The sequence below is a fragment of the Lycorma delicatula genome, chromosome 2 (assembly GCF_047948215.1).
Source record: "Lycorma delicatula isolate Av1 chromosome 2, ASM4794821v1, whole genome shotgun sequence".
In the NCBI taxonomy this organism is placed as follows: domain Eukaryota; kingdom Metazoa; phylum Arthropoda; class Insecta; order Hemiptera; family Fulgoridae; genus Lycorma; species Lycorma delicatula.
In genome coordinates this window covers 192,693,186-192,713,516 of record NC_134456.1, presented here as the reverse complement: position 1 = coordinate 192,713,516, position 20,331 = coordinate 192,693,186, and the positions used below count along the sequence as shown (strand labels likewise).

The window sequence follows — 20,331 nt, the reverse complement described above, 5'->3', positions numbered from 1 at the left end:
ACCAGATTCTGCTTTCCTATCATTAAGCAACAATGTGTTTACTTATCAGCTAATAAAGCTTTTCTATTTCTAAAAGGATTAACTACTGCCAGATTTATCTGGCACAACATAGCAGCAAATGAACATCTTGTTAGCACTGCAGTGGATTAACAGATTATCAAATAAAAATATCTCTTATAAAATCTGGGTTTATAGTTTTAAAAAAAAATACATTTTTCATTTAAAATTATTAAATAAAATAAACCATTTAAAATAATAAATCCCTCACTTTTAAATTACCGGAGGTTGTTCTTCCATAGATCTTCAGAAACTAATTATGAGCATCCTCTTCAGGGGAGTTTCTTGTAACAAGGTAACAATAAAGAATGTATATATCAACTCTGGAGCTGATAAGCATCTTTTTGAGTTCTAACAGGCTTGTAGGAAAACAAATGCCATTCATTTGAAAGTGAATAGTTGTGATTAAGTGTTATCACACTTTTTTATCCTGTTCAGTGAATGAAATAAATGAAGTTTATTTTAAGAATAATTTGTTCTTTCACATATACATGTTCTTGGCATTTTTCTTTCATCACTTTCCCATAAATTACTTTTATTATATTTAATCTAATACTATTACTTTATGTAAATAATGATCTATTTATAAATTAATACAATAAATTATGAATGTAATTCATCATTCTGCAGCTGATAAGAAGAGAAGAAAATTTAAGTGCAAATACCTGTCTCTAATTATCTTCATCCATCTTTAGTTCTTAAAAAGCTTTTTTTAGCTGTCTTGTACACTCCAAACATCAGTAACCTTCACTATCAGTTTGTGTGTGTCCATCCATCTATCCACCTACTTACATGGTAGACTTTTAAAGACTTTTCTGATTAGCATGAAATTTTCTGCACAACAATATTCATCAACATCTTTATTATGTTTGACAATGAAGTAAATTCATCCCTAATTTTTGGGTTTAACAAATAATTAAAATACATATAGAATATTATTTTTTTGCAGTTAGTGTAAAAAAGTTAGCACCCTTCATTACTGAAATCTCAGTAGCCAAAAAGATGTATGTTTGTATTCTACATTGCTGTGGTAACAACTGGATGTAAGTCATATGAGTTTACATTTATAAAAAGAAATGTGAATGTTTGTATCTCGTATAATTATTAAGGTGTTATTTGTGACAGTATGGAAACTATGGCAAGACCAAAATCTTGGTTTTAACACCAAAAATGTCCAAGACCAGTGTCAGTGAATTTGTTAACAGTACACCATGAAATCCCTTTTTATTCTGCTAAATTCCATACCAGTGGTAACATTTACTGTGCATTCAGAAGGTTTTAAGTTGAAAACTTGGTCAGGCTTAGCATTTTTCTTACAGTAAGTAAATTGTCCTCTCATTCTCATCTTCAAAAGATCAGAGAATGAATGAAATTTTTTGTCATTATGTTTTAGATATATTTATAGAAAATATATTAGTTTGTAGTCCCCTTACAAAAAAAATAAAATTAAATATTTTCTAATTTCTAATTTATTTATTTATTTTTAATCATGATTCACTTTGTTAAAAAGAATCAAATTTTCCTAAATAAAATGTAGATTGTTTAAGAAACTAGATCATAGTTTCAAAAGATTGTATGGAAGCTTATTTTCAGTTTTTGGAGCATGATACATGGTTTTTACCATTTTATAAAAGTGTAAATACCACAATCATCATTCTGAAATAGTGACGGTATTAATTTTCTTTTTTGTTATTTTGCTATTTGTTGATAAAGAAAGTCAGCTGCCAGTTCACAAATCAGCAAATATTATTATTGTATAATTTAATTCTTGATGTCAACATAGAAACCAAATTAAATTCAATTAACTTCATACCTATTTTAAAATTCAATTTATTTATTTTTTTCTAGGAAGTAAAAATAGATGAAAAGGACTTGTATCTGCTTTAAAGAAAGGAAATGTAAGCAGTTTTTCAACAAATTTGTTTGACAATATAAATCATAAAAAGAAAGACACTGAAAAAAAAGAAAAACAAGAAAGTAGTGATGATGAAAGCAAATGGGATATGATTGTTAATGTAGAAAAAACACTGAGTTGTTGAAATATATTTTTAATTTTTTTTGTGCACATTATTTTTCTAGCAATATAATCTTTTTAATGAATGAGTTGAGTAATGCCAAGAAAAATCACATGAATTGTCAAGTGAAGTACAACAAAGCTGATGTATGCTTTTGTATTATTAATTTTATTTTTACATATTACTATTATACTCAGTTTTATAGTATTTTCATAAGGCATAAACATCACCAACCTAACAATATCTATCTGAAAGTTTTGAGCAACAGTCTGCTTAACAATATATTGTCATAATCGGATAACAGTAATGGTTTCTCAATGAGAGTGAGAGAAATTATTAATTATCTTATTCCCACTCCCTAAGTAATGTTTATTTTATCTAACTGTTAAATTATAGATATTTTTTCAGCTTTTAAAGATCTTTAAAAAGCTCTTTTAAAATAAAAAATTACAAAAAAACAATAACTTTAAACTTTAACTTCTTTGTTGATCTTAAGTCTGTTAGATTCCATTGTGCTTACATCTTTGTTATTGCATGTTTAAAAGGTACTGAGTTGTACAAATGATGCTCAACTAAATTGGCATGAATATTAAACCAGTTAATTATATTGAAAATTAAGTGTAAGTTTATTACCAATTTAAGAATTCCACTCATGATTATAAGTTTTAATTTATATATAATAAAGAAATAGAGTAACTACCTAAAAAAACATTTAACTATAAACTTCTGAAATTGAATATTGAATCAAATTTGACTTATTTAACTAATTATAGTTAAACATATATATTCAAATAAACTTACAAATATTGCAATTTTTACAAAACTTGATGATGAATGAATAATTTAACAATATTATGTCTATAATATTATTAACAATATTACGTCTGTTGCACTTTTTTATCACAAACAGGTCACAGTGGGTTTGCCATTCCATGCTTTGGGGTAAGATCATGGATGTCTTTTTCCGAGCTTCTAAAAGATGAATTTGAACAAACCAGGGCCAGGTGGGCTTTTGTTCGCTCTTCAGCTCCACATTGGTCGCATCATGGGCTTTCCACAGCTCCCCATTGCGTCATGACTCTTATTGCAGATACCATGATTTGTGTGAATCATGTTGATGTTGTACCACTGTCTTTTGGGAAGAGTAAATCCTGGTACCCTCAGAGTTGGATTTGTCACAAGGATGGAGTTACTGATATTCTGACCTTGCAGTAGTGATGTTCAGTGATCCTTTGTGTTAGAGTCATTGATCCAATCGACAGCTGCTACAGGTGGATGTCTGTACTTCAGTCTCAGGTGTTGCTGTTTGAAAAACTCTATATTGGTTTGAATAGGTAGAGGTAGGTTAGCATTATATTTTTCCAACTGTAACTTGAGGTTGTCTAGTTTGGGGGCTGGGTTGCAATATTACTCAGCAATGGTAGCCACTGGAGTGGAGTTGTTCCAATGGTTTCAGTTATGGTTCGCATAGCCTGGTTCAGATGTGTGTTGGAGCTTGATGTGGTAGCAGACAGGAGCACATTATTCTGCAGTTGAATGTACGAGGGCTAGTTCACTGATTCTTAGAGTTTTGGTGGTAGCTGCCAAATACGAATTGGCCAGTTTTCTGAATCAGGCTGGCTCTAGTTTTAACTTAAGCTGATAATTTTTCAAGATGTTGTTTAAAGGTAAGTATTCTGTCAAGCACTATTCTGTAAGGTAAGTATTCTGTAAGGTAAGTATTCTGTCAAGGTATGTCGGGTGTGGGTTATATTTCAGTGCAACTCGTTCATAGTTAACGTCAATAGTTCGTTGAGCTTCCCTGTTGTTAAGATGGAACACCAGTTTTATTTAGATTTGGTTGGAGCCGCCATTTTTTGAAATATTTACTGATTGGCCAAGGTCTTCTGACAGTATAGCTTCAGTTTGAGCTTTATGTACCAATCACAATATCATCTATATGCATAAATTTTCAAGATGTAGTTGATGATATGTATACCTGAGATATAAATATTAAACAATAGAGGTGCCAGGTGCATCTCACTCAGTAAATTAAGGAATGATTTGCAAGGAATAAGCTGGTACACCTTGAGTAGTAAGTAGTCCTTCGTTTCAGACTGTATCATAGGCTGAACTTAGATCAATAAATGCAGAAGATGTTTTAAGCCTTTGTTGAAATCCTTTCTCTATATAAGTTGTAAGCGAAAGGACCTGATCGCAGCAACTTCTTCCTAGCATAAAATCAGCCTGCTCCATTGGTATACCATTACTGAGAATAGGTGTTAGGCACACAAGTAGTATTCTTTTTAAGTAATCTTGAAACCTAAGTGCCATTGGTCTGTAGCTTTCAGGTTGAGCAATATCCTTCCCAGGCTTAGGAATGGCAATTACTTTACTTTTCTTGAAAAATTTTGGTAACTTACCCCTCTGCAGGATATCATTATAAAGATTTAAAAGCCATCATTTTTTGTTTGGACCGATGCATTTAATAAACTCAGGATATACACTGTGTATGTTGTCTAATCCAGCTGCTTTTCTACATTTTGTTAAGTTGATTGCATCATTGACTTCTTCCATTGTGATATGGTCCATAATGAGAAGGAGCTGTTGATGACTTTTACAAATTTTACCAATTGCATACCTCACTTCTCTCTTGTGTGTCTTATCAATAATGATCTTTGATAGATTGTTAACTGTTTTGGCTATGGCTTCTGTGAAAAGTAACCAGTTTCTTTAAATTGTTTTAAAACAGCATTCATTATCCCTAGTCCAACACCACACTCAGAAGGTATTTGTTGTTGCGTCACTGATAATATCAGAAAGAGGATCAATTTTTGTACCCTTTCTTGTAGTTATGTCCATCATTATAAATTCAAGACACATGGAACAAAAAATATGAAAATATGATTTTGTAATAAGAAATGAAATAAACTTTCACAAAACACTATTTATAACATGAAAACTGCTAAACAATCAAAGAACAATTACCTCACATTACATAGACAACATAAAGAATGGGTGTGCTCAAGCGGTGTAGACACAAGAGGAATAAAAAAAAATTTGCACACTACTGTAGCTATTTGCTGTCACTCTCAGGTTATAATGGGATTAGTAAATATTGTGTAAAAAATGTTAGTATGAACAGAATTACCACCATGTGTTTTTTTCTTTTCGTCTCTTCAAGAAAAAAAATATTTTAAAAAATTGATTAAATTTATTATGTCAAACTATGTGTACTCACATATGCAGTATTGAATCTAACATGTAGAGGGAAAGTACATAATGCATCATTTCTCCAGTCTCCCGCTCAGGAGTGTAATGGAGTTAAAGCACCTGAGATACAATTACTACTAATCCTAGTTGCTTTTTCTGAGAACTATAAAAATGTCTATAGCCAATAGAGCCTGTGGTAAACTGATTACAGATGTCATTTATTTTACTGAATATCTTCTGCGGTTTGATGAATTTAACATTCTGATGTGCAACAGCGTTCACCTTAGGGAAGAAGATAACAGAAAACCATTTTACTCTTCATTTTTCAAGCTTTTGGTTGAAAATGTTTCATTTTAAGCTTGGTGTAGGATACCTTGTTATTCTTAAGGAATTACTACTTCATTAATTTTACGAATGGCATGTGTCAAGTGTCAGGCCACCCATTACTTTTTTGGTTATGATAGCTAGCATATTCTATTTTTTTGAAGCTCCAACAAGAACAGAATATGAAACAAAGTATTTTTTTTCACCGTAAAACCTTCACTGGTTTTTTCACTGTAAAATCTTCTGCAATCATCATAGTACTGGTGGGAACTTGACAGAAGAGTAAAGAGTATTGTAATCAAAGGCATGATAGATAGTTTAATTCAAAACCTTGCATGTTACACATGGTTGTAAATCTCTGTTCAATTCTTATTACATCTTATTATTTATAAAACAAAATAAACAAATTATATCCACTCATTTGAGATAGGTGATATGTATCATTTATATCTACATAACACTATAATTATATATTATATAATACAAATTTTAAGATTGTATTTAAAAAAAAAAAATGAACAATTGGATTATTATATGCCACTATATTTATAGACTTATCTTAAAATAAAAATCCTAAAAAATAAAAGAATTATCTATGAAACTTGGAAATAAAATTGCATTTTTCTGTTTGCTAGTTAGATTTTTCTATCAGAAAGCCTTTCATGCTGAACTTCAGCAACAGCTACTTTGGGATATTCAAGCAGAAAAAAATAGAAAATGTCATTCTGCATTTAGCAGCCAGCTACATCCATCAAAACACTGGCAACCTCCAGATAATAAAACTTGGAAAAGATGGCTTGAATGTGGTATGGTGCCAGAGCAGTTGGTTGCTTTTTCATTAGTATTTGGAGGAACAACAAATTTGAAGTAAATGGAATTGAAATGTATTGTCCTGTGTATAAAATTCTAATTATAGTTAATTTGTTTTAGTTAATTAATTAACACTAAATGATATTACTGAACTCATGTGTATATGAAACAGTTGAACCATTTCATCAGAGTTAAACTTTTCAGTCAAATGATGAAATGATATCATCTGATTACTAGTCAAATTAGTAATTATATTAAATAATCAGTTTCATTATTTTATATAAAAAACTACATTTAATTACAATTAGAAATAAATTAACTGAGCATTTATAAAAAAATGGACTGAATAATAATAATAATGCTGAAACTAGTAAAATGGATTCAGGGATGGTCAAAATGGATATTTCCGTTGAAATCTGAAAATAAAAATTTTTGCAATTACTTCGCCAAGTAAAAATGGGTAGACAGTTTAGTTAGATTTTACTTTATGACCACATCTTAATTATATATAATATATCCTTCCAAATAAAAAAAGTTACAGCAATAACTTAAGGCAAAACCATATTAAGAATCTTCATTAAGATTACAATAAAAATGTAATTGAAAATGTTTTGACAGAATAACAAAAAATCAATGACATTTTAAATTTGATCATTTTATCATCAAAATTAATCATGCTCATACTGTTTTATTTATTCATTTCCAGCTGTCATGGAAAAAATGTATAATTTGGTTTTCTGCTTCTCCTCCAAAGTTCACACAATCAGTTTCACAGTTGGTATTTGTTTGTAAAGTGTAATTACAGCAGATAAAAGCTAAACCTAAAAATTATTGCTTTTACTGAAAATAAATTGCTTCTTGAAAGAAAAAATAAAACAGATTGAAGGTTAAATGAGTGCTCACAAAGGCAAGTGTGGTTTATTTCTCAACATGAATTAGTAACAAAAATCACAGAAAAATGTGAAAGCTTACATTTACGCATTCAAAATAAAATATTTGATAAAAGTAGGAAAAATTCATTTTTATCAGTATATTAGAATGAATGAAAAAAAAAACTTTTCATAAAATAAACTATATGACAATACTCAGACTAACTTTAAAAGATAAATAAAATCAATGAGAGCAATTCATCAATGAAATTCACTAATTATGTTGGCGAATCCAGAAACTCCTATCCACAGAAAAATATTTTATACAAAGGTTAATAAATTTGTTAAATTCTTTAATTTAAATTGCAAAATTTCCAAGAAAACATAGGCGTGTTTAAAAAATAGTTTTTTTATAAAAACAGGTATAATCATGGTAATTTTTTTTTAATTTACTTGAGTTGAAACAAAATTAGTATTGTCCAGTTTCATCCTTTGAATAAAACACCTCATCTCTTGAGAGACTGGGGGTGAGATGCATTCCCGTTGTTTGAAGTGGGCCTTGAGCTATCCTTTAGACATGTTTGTTTGACCAGTGCTGTATTTATCTTTGGATAAATCACCTTTCTCATCTTTATCCTTGTTCCCTTTGATCTTACTTTGGGTTCTGTAAATGCAGGTCAAATTCTGCATAACTATACAATGTCATCTTACTACACATTGACTGCAAAGCCATGCCTCCTAATCACATTTGAAGTACTTCATTAATTTCAATAGCAGTATTGTTGTGTAGTCAGTGTTTAATGAAATTCGTTAGAGATTTTTCAGATGAAAAGTTCCTTTTCCTCAAAGTTTTATCTTTGGTTGGAACTGAAGATTTTAGCCTAATTCCATAAAATTGATAGAAGAAAGATGAATGATCCAACTTCATTATACACAAAATCCAAAAATACTTACTATTGGTTTAGCTTCCAGCAGTGACAGTCAAATTACAGCTCTGTCATAGATAAAATAAAAACAAAACAGATATGCTTACACCTGCTGGCAAAGAAGACACTTATACCCCTGTGTTCTCAAGAAATTTTCAGGAGAGGTGGTGGATTATCTTTTAGCAATAAAAGTTCATTTATGAAGAAGTTTTCTATTTGTTTTCTTTTGAACTTAAATTCCAGTATGTTAAAAATTTATCTGATTTAGGGAAAATTCTATTTATTAATGAACTTACCAAAGTCTCATATCTTATTAAGAAGTAATTATTTTAAAATGAAAAAGGCAGTATATATTATTTTAATTACTTTTTTATAGAACTTGATTTATTTTAATAAAGTTATTAAATAATACATGAGTATTAAATAATAATGAGTTATTAAATAATACATGTTCAAGTATGTTAAGTATCAATGTGAGTTTTAACATTCAATAATTTTAACACACAGTAATAGGAAAGTAAATACTTTTCCACTATATATGTGTGCGTGCATGCATGAGTGTGTGTACAGATTGCCATAGGAATAATATCATGGGCATGATTTATTATTTCTACAAATTGTATTTATAATTATTAATCATTTTATAAGTAACAACATTTTATACTAGATTGTGGAGACCGGTGTTATTTGGTGGTTGGGTTTTAATTAACCACACATCTCAGGAATGGTCTAACTGAGACTGTACAAGACTACAATTCATTTGCATTCATACGTATCATCCTCATTCATCCTCTGAAGTAATACCTGAATGGTAATTACCGGAGGCTAAACAGAAAAAGAAAGAAAGTAATGACATTTTGGAGCTGTAATTGACATAAACAGTTAGCTAGCCCAAATAACAAAGCCCTCCCTTATAGCCAAATAGTAGAATAACAAATTATATTGACCAGTTAATTTATAAGAATACCTACAATGTGTCTTTGCAGTATTTAACAATAAAAAAATAAAAAATATGTAATTTAAAAAGAATGCAAAAATACAGTCTAAAAAAATTGTTTATAAAATGAAGTTTAAAAAAAAAATAAAACTGACAGAAATATTTACTAGAAACTGAAATATAACTTTTTCAATTACTATTCAAATGAAAGTACAAAATGTGAGAAACTTCCACTTTCATAAAAATAAAAACAAGGAGTGCAGAGAATCAATGTAGACAGGACGATATAATAGGAATATATTTATTACTCGTATTTATTTTTACCTAAGTTTTCCAATTGATTTTCTCAGATTTTTGAGTAAAATATTTTAAATATCTGAATGTTGTAAGATTGTATATCACTATGATGTAACAATTCAATAGAAAAGAATGATGGCAACAAAGAAATGAAAAATATTTTTAATTGTCTGTAGACAATTTAATTTTTTACCTAAAACGTCTGAAAATTAAGTTATCTTGAAAAAACTTTAAAACAGAACTACCATAGGAACTTTCTCTACAAAATAAAAAAAGAATCATCAAAAATTGTTTCACATGGTAAATAATAATGGTGGATACGTAAAAATAGGTATGAATCAAACTGAGAACTTTCTCTTTTTTTGTAGTGGTTAATATTATTATATGAAGGTTTTATTTAGAATAGACTTTATAAGTAAAGTCTGTAAAAAAAGTAGCACAAGATAGGATGAATGTTTATGTAAATATGACAGTTGTATCAAGAATTTTAACTACAGTATAGCATAGTAATTTTGTAATACTACAGTATGAACGAGCTTTATTTAGTATTTTAAATTATTGGAAGCTTTCTTTAGTTATGTCTAAATTTATTATGTTGCTGTTGTTATATTGTGCATTAGACTGTTGTGTTCTTAAGATGATAATTATTTTATTAAATATTAATAGATAGTGATAATATAAGTTGTAAATACTATGGTTGTCTACTTTGTAAATATACTAATGAGATTATGAGTTGGGCTGTGCTAATTAAGTAATTAAAAAAAAAAAATTAAATTAGTATTCATCAATAGAAAACAATAATCTTCTGGTTACATGTTCTTAGAAAAAAAGTAGTAAAAAATAATCAGTACTTCAACTTAGATTACTTTAACTAGATTATACAGTTTACTACATTAACTTAATTTTATTCTAAAGCTGAAAATAAACAAATATAAAGTTACAATTCACAGTCAGGTTCTTATCATGTTAGTCAGTTGAACTAAAAACCTAATTACTTCATTCTAATAATGGAATTTTAATGAGTCTTAAAAAAATATAAATACTAGTATCAATGGATAAAAATCTAACTAAATTATATCATAGAGGTAATACCTGAAATATATTTACCTAAATAATTTAATCACAGGATGATTAGTAAGTAAAATTTTTATTCTTATTTTAACTGTCATAGCAAAATGGTTTTAATAAATGTTTTCAGTATTATTGTTTGCACATTTTAATATAGTAATATTAATTACAGTAACATGTTTCAATTATATTCTTAGATTCTGCACTAAGAATGGACATTCAGGCCAGGTAGATATTGGAAATGTATTATTATAAATGTAAAACAGTGTTAAACTGTAATATATCAGGTTCTATATAATTGTTTACATATATTATTATTATTGTTGTTGTTATTGTTATTGCTATTGTTATCATTATCATTATTCAATAAAGTGTTAGTATTCACAGTGACAAATTGTCAAAGGAATATATTAAAATGCTGATCTTGCCTTAAACGATTCTCAAAATCATACATTAGGTGATAGTGGATCATCTCCTAACTTTCAACTAAACTTTTTTTAACAAAGCACTTATTTAATACACACTGTTATTAAATATACAGATACAGGCATTTCACCTGACTTCTAGATAAAGGCAGAATACAGTTCAGTCTGTTTTTATTACAGATAAAAGCAATTCACTTGCAATTAAATTGTTTACTGACAATTTTGCAACTTGGTGACTTATTATTTTATTTCTTCCTCCTTAGTGTATTATATTTCTTTCTACCAGCTGCAGTAGAATTATATGTATTTTGTAATTTAGGTGTTAATAAGTTACAAAAATGCAAACAAAAATGTAACTTCTCCATTCTATACATATATTTTTTATTTATTGACTGCTAATTCACTAGAATAATATTCTTCAAAAGTTTTTATGATTGTCATCTATTTTATTAAAGCTATAAAATACTTTATCTCTCAATCATTGGAATACTTATTGTTAAAATAATGATTTACTAAAAAGTTAAAAAAATCATATGCTAAGCAAAAGTATGCCCACATACTAAACATGTTTGCTAAACACTTCAAGGTAAACATTATAATAACAGTGATGTCTTATTACCACTGAATTATAGTTCTGAAAAGGATTTCTTATTTATTTAAATTAAATTATCTTCCCACCAATTTATATAAAATAAAATTAAAGGATAACCTTCAACATGACCAACATTATTCTGTCATAAGAGTTTTTACATTATACACAATTTTAAATACTCATAAAGGGCTGTTTAAAATAATAAAAGTAAGTAGTTAAATGTTTACATCTACTTTTAATGTGTGCAAATAATATGTGCACAAAAAATCTCTTTTAACACCTTGTAAATTTTTTTTGTGCTTATTTATCTGTTTAGTACCTTCATATATTTTTTTAATAGTATTTGCACATTTATTATTTTTAAGTACATTAAGATGAATTTAAATCACTTTTGTTGTGGTTATATATACATTATGACACTGCTCTGATCACAGTTTTATAATGGTTTCCTTTGATCTAACCAGGTAAAAATTGGCCATTTCCTTTTATTATTCTGGAAGTAGACTGTCTACTGACTCCTGACATAGTCTATTTAATACATTATTGTGTACCAGTCAGAATAAAACATCTATTTCATTTGTTATTTCTCATTTTGATTACCTGTTAATTTAAAATAAGTTTTAATAACAGATTGTCAATTACGTTCTTATATTTAAATAGAAAACAACATTAGAATAATTAAAACATGTTAACAATTTTATTATTACAGTAATTTACTGTAGCATTAAATATTTTTATAATAGTCGTGTGTTAGCCCTTCTGGGGAGGGGCTTCACGACAGCCAGAAGCGGAGGTCATGTTGCCCCATTGAACCAGCTGGAATCCCAGTGGGAATGTCTGATGGGTGGCGGTTAGTCTTTGCCATGTCACATTAGGTCAATCAAGGCAACATCTTTTAGGCAGTTACCGGTTGACCTGGTGTGGTTAAAAAAGGATAGTTAAAAAAAATCATATATACAATGATGTAGATTTATTTGTAATATTTTTTTCTACTACCTACATGAGAATAGTCTATTTTTATTTTTTTTTAATGAGAGAAAAGCTCACTGGACACATGATATACAAATATGTTTTCTCCAGACCTCCAAAATATTTTCTTTTAAAATTAAATTTTTGTTTTTGGGTGGGAATTTTAGAGTTAAAAAGAGGTTGCAAAATGTCTTTTTATTTAGAAAATTACTTTAATACAAAATTTTACTCTTTACTAATTACGAGAATCAAGCTGACAATGGTATTTAATCATCTGTTCCAATCTAAATCAGTTAGTATAATTTGGAGTACAAAGTGCTTAACTGAGTGCAAATAGAACATAAAATTTTATTAATTTATTTATTCTAATCTGATTTTCTCACATCTCCAAGCAATTTTTACTACTATTTGATTTTATAATAATCCTTTTTATTAATTCTAAAAAATAATTGAAAACACTTTTTTATTCTAGGTACTTTTAGATGCTTAGGTGAGCTTGTGTGCTCAATTTTATTAGTTTCAAAAATTGAGATGTATCATATAAAAGGTGAGTAAGAAATCATTAAATTTTTACTTCACTGTCTTTGTTTATTGTTTATTATCATAATTTATTTTTAAAAATCATGAAATTGGGAGTTGGTACTGTGAATTTTTACTGCATATTACTAGACCATATCTTAGAAAATGTTAAAACTTTATTTTATAATAACAACCATTTAGGAAATATATTTCTATGTGGTTTGTAATTTTATTTATGAAACAAAGCATACACTCATTAACATCTTGATGCAAAATAATGTAAAGTAGATTAAATTTTACTTTATTATTTATTTTTTATTGCAAAAAGAAAAAGTAAACTTTGTGTTAAGTTCAGCTGTGACAATAAACAATGACTGCAACATTATTAATAAATAATGATTATAAATACTGAAAAAGAAATCGTAAGAAAAATATTCACTGGTTAGCACAAGAAATCATTTCAGTCTACTTCTGAATTTTAAGATCTCTATATTACATTTTTTTTATTTTAGTCCTTTTTGATAGTAATATTTAAATTGTCATATATAGCATTTTCAGCATAATTATGGCACCTAAAACTCAAATAATAATCATACTCTCAACACTGATTGTTACTCTCAGTATTATTGCTGAGACTTCACAGTATAAGGATATGAAAATATTAAATAAAATCAAATACAGAAATTTTTGAAACTTAAATTTGCTCAATGAATTTATGATAGAAAATGTACTATTGTTAAATGTATTTTTATTGTTTATGTTCGTCTGTACATACATCTTATGTAAAATCTTTTGATAACTCTCGTATGTGTTAAATCCTAAGATTTATTTTCTATATGCCTGATGGTAAAATAGATTTTAACTCAAGCACTGCTTAATATTATACCATTTTACTTATAACATCAGCTGACAAAAGTAATACCTTGCTTTATTAATTTTATAAAGCCATCCTTGACTAACTTCATCTAGATTACCAAAAATATTACATTTTTTAATGTTTATTTAATGAGAAGTGAACTGCCCAAAGGAACCTTGTCTACAATTTTGTGAATACCAGTGAACTGTGTTTTATCAAGTTGATTGTTAAATAATTGCTATTTTAATTTTTTTTTCTCTTTTTAATGAGCAACTTTCTTTTTACTCATAAATCTACAATATTTTTCATATTGTTAACTGAAATAATAGAAATTTCAAACTCAACAAAATTAACTTTGCCTTCACTTGATGAATGGTAAGTAAGAAAGTGAGAAAAAATAGAAGTACTGTAAGTGCAAACAAGAAAAAATATATTCTTGTTCAAATTTTTGGTTTGAAAATTTATTTCATTAATTATATTAAGTAAAACCAGCTCCTTTTCATAAAAGGATTTAGGATTCCATAAATATCTTTTTTAAGGTATTTTTTTTTTGTCTTCAGTCATTTGACTGGTTTGATGCAGCTCTCCAAGATTTCCTATCTAGTGCTAGTTGTTTCATTTCAGTATACCCCCTACATCCTACATCCCTAACAATTTGTTTTACGTATTCCAAACGTTGTCTGCCTGCACAATTTTTTCCTTCAACCTGTCCCTCCAGTATTAAAAGGACTAATCCAAGATGCCTTAATATGTGAGCTATAAGTCTGCCTCTTCTTTTAACTATATTTTTCCAAATGCTTCTTTCTTCATCAATTTTCCGCAACACCTCTTCATTTGTCATTTTATCTACCCATCTGATGTTTAATATTCTCCTATAGCACCACATTTCAAAAGCTTCTAATCTTTTCTTCTCAGGTACTTCAATCATCCAAGTTTCACTTCTATATAAAGCTGCTATATAAAGCCGACATATACTTTCAAAAATCTTTTCCTGACGTTAAAATTCATTTTTGATGTAAACAAATCATACTTCTCCTGTGCTATTCGACATTTTAAATCGCTCCTGCTTTGTCCATCTTTAGTAATTCTACTTCCCAAATAACAAAATTCTTTTACCTCCGTAATCTTTTCTCTTTCTATTTTTATATTCAGTGGTTCAACTACATTATTTCTACTACAGTTCATTACTTTCGTTTTGTTTCTTTATTTTGATGCAGTAGTTCTTGCGTAGGACTTCATCCATCCCGTTCATTGTTTCTTCTAAATCTTCTTTACTCTCACCTAGAATTACTACATCATCAGCACAAATCGTAGCATCTTTATCTTTTCACCTTCTACTGTTACTCCAGATCTAAATTGTTCATTAACATCATTAACTACTAGTTCTATGTACAGAATAAAATGTAACGGGGATAGGGAACATCCTTGTCAAACTCTCTTTTTTATTACAGCTTCTTTCTTATGTTCTTCAATTATTACTGCTGCTGATTGGTTCCTGAAAATGTAAATGTAAATGCAATTGTTGTTCTATCTCTGTACTTGAATCCTAATTTTTTTAAATGTTGAACATTTTATTTCAGTCTATGTTATCGAATGCCTTTTCTAGGTCTAAAATTCCAAGTATGTTGATTTGGTTTTCTTTAATCTTCCTTCTACTATTAATCTGAGCGCTAAAATTGCTCCCCTTGTCCCTATACTTTTCCTGAAACCAAATTGGTCTTCTCCTAACACTTCTTTGACTCTCCTCTCAATTCTTCTGTATAAAATTCTAGTTAAGATTTTTGATGCATGACTAGTTAAGCTAATTGTTCGGTATTCTTCACATTTATCCGCTCCTGCTTTCTTTGGTATCATGTATATAATACTCTATTTGAAGCCTGATGGAACTTCCCCTTTTTCATAAATATTCATACCAGTTTGTATAATTTATCTATTGCTTCCTCACCTGCACTGTGCAGTAATTCTGCAGGTATTCCGTCTATTCCAGGAGGAGCCTTTCTGCCATTCAGATCTTTTAATGCTCTCTTAAATTCAGATCTCAGTATTGTTTCTCCCCTTTCATCGTCTTTGACTTCCTCTTCTTCCTCTATAACACCATTTTCTAATTAATTTCCTCTGTATAACTGTTCAATATATTCCACCCAACTATCAACCTTTCCTTTTGTATTATAAATCGGTGTACCATATTTGTTTAACACATTATTCAATTTTAATTTATGTACAACAAAATTTTCCTTAACTTTCCTGTATGCTCCATATATTTTACCAATGATCATTTCTTTTTCCACTTCTGAACTCTTTTCTTTAATTCACTCTTCTTTCGCTAGTTTGCACTTCCTGTTTATAGTATTTCTTAATTGTCGATAGTTCCTTTTACTTTCTTCACCACTAGCATTCTTATATTTTTTATGTTCATCCATCAGCTGCAATATATCCTCTGATATCCAAGGTTTTCCACCAGTTCTCTTTGTTCTGCCTAAGTTTGCTTCTGCTGATTTAAGAATTTCCTTTTTAACATTCTCCCATTCTTCTTCTACATTTTCTACCTTATCTTTTTTACTCAGACCTCTTGCAATGTCCTCCTCAAAAATCTTGTTTACCTCCTCTTCCTCAAGCTTCTCTAAATTCCACTGATTCATCTGATACCTTTTCTTCAGGTGACATCAAATTCATTATAAAAAGATATATAAATTAAAATTAAATATAAATACAAATTAGACTTTAGGTACTGTAATTTATGAAAAACTACTAAATGAAGTAAAATTACATTTTCCAGAATAGCTCCATTTATGAAATTAGATAAAGTTTAAACTATAAGTTTAATGAAGTATTCATTACTTATTTTCTTAATACTTAGAAATAGGCACTCAAATATCTTTTCAGTATAATAATTCGTCTTGTTGCATATTTAGAGTATATATATATAATTTATTATTTCACATAGTTAAAAATTATTTTGTCATGCTTATCTAAGTAGATATGTCGTATTTTCTAAAATTGCACCTGAAAAACCTAACGACTATCAAATCTTTGTTACAGATACAATGAACTATAATTTCACATGGGTGGAATCAGCTGAAAAATATTTCTTAAATCGTCAAGTAATGGAAAAAACAGTATGCTATGGTGATTTAGGTTGCTTTAGTCTTGATTTTCCATGGGTTACTCGAGAACGGCCAATCAACTACCTACCTCAGCCACCAGAATTCATAGAAACACAATTTTATCTTAGTACAAGGTCTTTTGTTTATTAACATTATAAACTACTTTTTTTTGTCACAGTACTAAAACAAGCATACAGTAAATACAAAACAAATCAATGTAGCATAAACTAAAAAAACATTTTAACTATGACTTCACCTTTGCATTGCACAGCATCTTAAAAGCAGTATTTCTCAAACTTTATACTCTTCTGATCATTTCATAACCATACGAGAAAGTTGCATATTCCTCCACTAAATACATAAATCTATTGCTCATTCAGTCCACATATCTACAGCATGCAAAAATAAAACTGTATGTTTGCATATTTAACTTTTTGTTAAGGGATGGAAAGAACGTTATTCAAATTTTGGATTCAGATTTGTTAAATGTTATGTACAACATATCTAATTTTTCTTTACATAAAGATTTAGGTGGAACATTATTATATTAGAAATAAGATTATGTTAAAAATATTCATGATGTAAATATAACTATGGAAGGTCAAGTTAGAAATAGTTGCTTAATTATTTCATTTGTTTGATTATTGTTTAATTAATCAATTTTAATACTTAATGGTTAATTAAAGACATTTTAAATTTTTTACATCCCCTTTACCAAGGGCCTTATGAGAATCCTAAAAGGTCTTTGGCCATAGTGATAATGCAACTTCACAATAGTAAGGGTAAAAATTTATTACAGAGAAGATTTTCTTCACTGATTCATTAAAAAATTATTAGCTCAGATAGATTTCAATTACATCCAGCTCCACAGCAACTTTTACACACACCTTTTACTCAATTCCAGTAGAAAAATTATACCAATTATATGTTACTCAAATCCATAATTATGTACCAGAGGTCAAGCAATTACATCTTTGATTCAATTTTAAGTAAGATACTGTTTGTACCCTATGAATTTCCCCTTTTTTCAGTTTTACATTTTTCTTATAACTAATTAATATATTAATTTTCAGACTGGATTAAATTCCTGAAACACTTAATGCCAAACATAGTAAGTTTGTCATGGGGAATTTGTTTTTGTTGAATGTGACTGAAAATTTTGGTCTTGTGAGAAGTTTATAGGTATGAAAATAGATTTAAAGAAAAAGATAAATTGATGAAAAAATTGATAAATTGTATATATGTTCTTATGGTGTAAGTGCACACTATGTAAGGATTTTTTGAAATTCCGAGTTTAAAGGATTAAAATGGATTTTGATTTTATTTTAAATTCGGCTATTTACGAGTATTTAAATTTCTCGGTAACAGACGAAAATATAAATTTGATTTTTGGGGTGTGTAATCTTCATGTGAATATCTAAAGACAATTTTCTAGATTTTTCGAAATTCGACCTTGAATGGGGAAGAAATACAATAAAGATTTGTATAGTGGTTGCAAATTTTCCCCATTTTCGACTATATGAAACGAAATATTCACTAGATTTGGGCTTGTGAATATTCTTCAGATAAATATCTAAAAACCACTAAAATTTAGATTTTTTAATGGATGCGATGGTATACGACGCGGCGGCTCAACCAACACGGCCACTGTTACTGTATTTGCGACGCGAAAGGCTTCACTGCCTCCGGTTACTTGACTAAAAAAAAAACTTGAAATAACAGTAATTAGAAAATTTAAAAAAAAATCGGGTGGGGTGTGTCGGGGCGCACGGCCGTTGGTTTAACGTGAAACGTTACAGACTTTGGATGAAGTTCCTCCGAGCTACAGACCGATCAACTAATCTGTAGAGTTAAATGGGAGAGCCACCATCGTATTTTTTTTAAACAAAAGTTAAAGTCACCAATGGAAAATTTTAGTTCCTTCATTTGGCTAACTCTACAGATAAACTGGTCGGTCTGTGTGTCAGCGAGTACTTTTAGTGTATTGAATTGAAATAAAAACGAGACACTGACTGCGTATTAGATTTAATTTTAACATAAAACAGACACTAAATGGTACAAGATATTTATTTCGACTAATATTCGACGAAAATTTTGTTCAACATTGGTCTGTGGTATGAGAAGTAAGATACATAAGGCATAATAAGCATCGGTAGAGGTGCTTGCGCCGTCGGCGTCGTTGATTGAGCGCGCCGATATGCGCCGGAAAAATGACATATTGAATTTTTTACTTGTTTACTTTAATTTTGTACACATAAATATTGTCTAAAATACACTTATTAACACTTAAATCGATCTATCTCGACAAACTCTAAACACAAACAGACGAATCACCACGCTATCACGTCTAAGTTGTGAGCTCCACTGTATGGAAATGAGCGAGAGCGCCAGTTTTGGCTGACTGCGCTGTGCTACTCCCCGCTTGCCTGTGACGCATACTCAAAGTCGTATTACCGAGTTGACCATGTAAGTTATAAAATGACATCGCATTTACGTCTCTGAGATTAATATTAGGAATTTATTAAGAACTTAATAGTTAGGGAGATATTGACCTTTTCGTTATGCTAAAAATTTCTGTTCTGGTACCCGTATGTTTCAGTGTTATTTTAAAGACGTTTCACGTCAAAATGAGAAACGAAGTATGGTCACCTCATAGTGGTGTTTGTCGGGTAGCCTTAAGAACCGGGAAAAATTTTCCCCATATGAATTTTTACCCATATGAAGTAGGGGGTAACCAATTATAACTAATATTTTTAAGGGTTGGAGCCAACTGTTTTGAAACCCACATTCTTAGATCACTCAAAATTAAGGCCTATGATCAAATTGTTACTGTGAAGAAATTACAATACACTGATAGTTTTTATAAATTGAACAGGTTTTAATTTTTATTTATTATTATTCTCACAAGCATGAGTTTAGTGAAGCCAGGTGGTAGAGCCCCTTGGCTAGACGGGAAGGACGAGTGAAACGAGCCCTGACCGCGAAGGGAAACAGAAGTAACCGCATAGCGTGGGTGAAGTCGTGATGGGTTTGCCAGTGTATATATATATACTATACTTAATATATATAAAATATGTGTCTGATTCATAATCAACGCCCAGAAAAAATTACTTAAGGTAAACTGATTAAAATTTGTATTCACGTTCTTCTTACGTTGTAAGTGCAGGCTAAGAAAGGACTTTTTTTAATTCCAAATTTAAGAGCTAAAATGTATCAACAGTGAAATTTACTATTTTTTTTAATTTCTCGGTAACAAACGAAGATGATTGATTGATTGTAGGTGTGTGTATTCTTCATGTGAATATCTAAAAACAGATTTCTAAATTTTTTTAAATTCGATCTTCAAAGTGGTGAAGAAAGGTAAAAAAATT

At 29.2% G+C, this 20,331-nt stretch overlaps 1 protein-coding gene across 1 annotated transcript in view; it reads left to right on the top strand.

Annotated features, from left to right (window-relative positions):
• The first annotated feature begins 3,726 nt into the window (after window positions 1–3,726).
• LOC142320022 (inactive pancreatic lipase-related protein 1-like) overlaps window positions 3,727–20,331 on the top strand; it is a 48,875-nt gene continuing 32,270 nt past the window's right edge. The window contains exons 1-2 of the mRNA XM_075357702.1: window positions 3,727–3,739; window positions 6,224–6,455. Coding sequence (XP_075213817.1) covers window positions 3,727–3,739; window positions 6,224–6,455 — 245 coding nt within the window. The remainder of the gene's footprint in view (window positions 3,740–6,223; window positions 6,456–20,331) is intronic.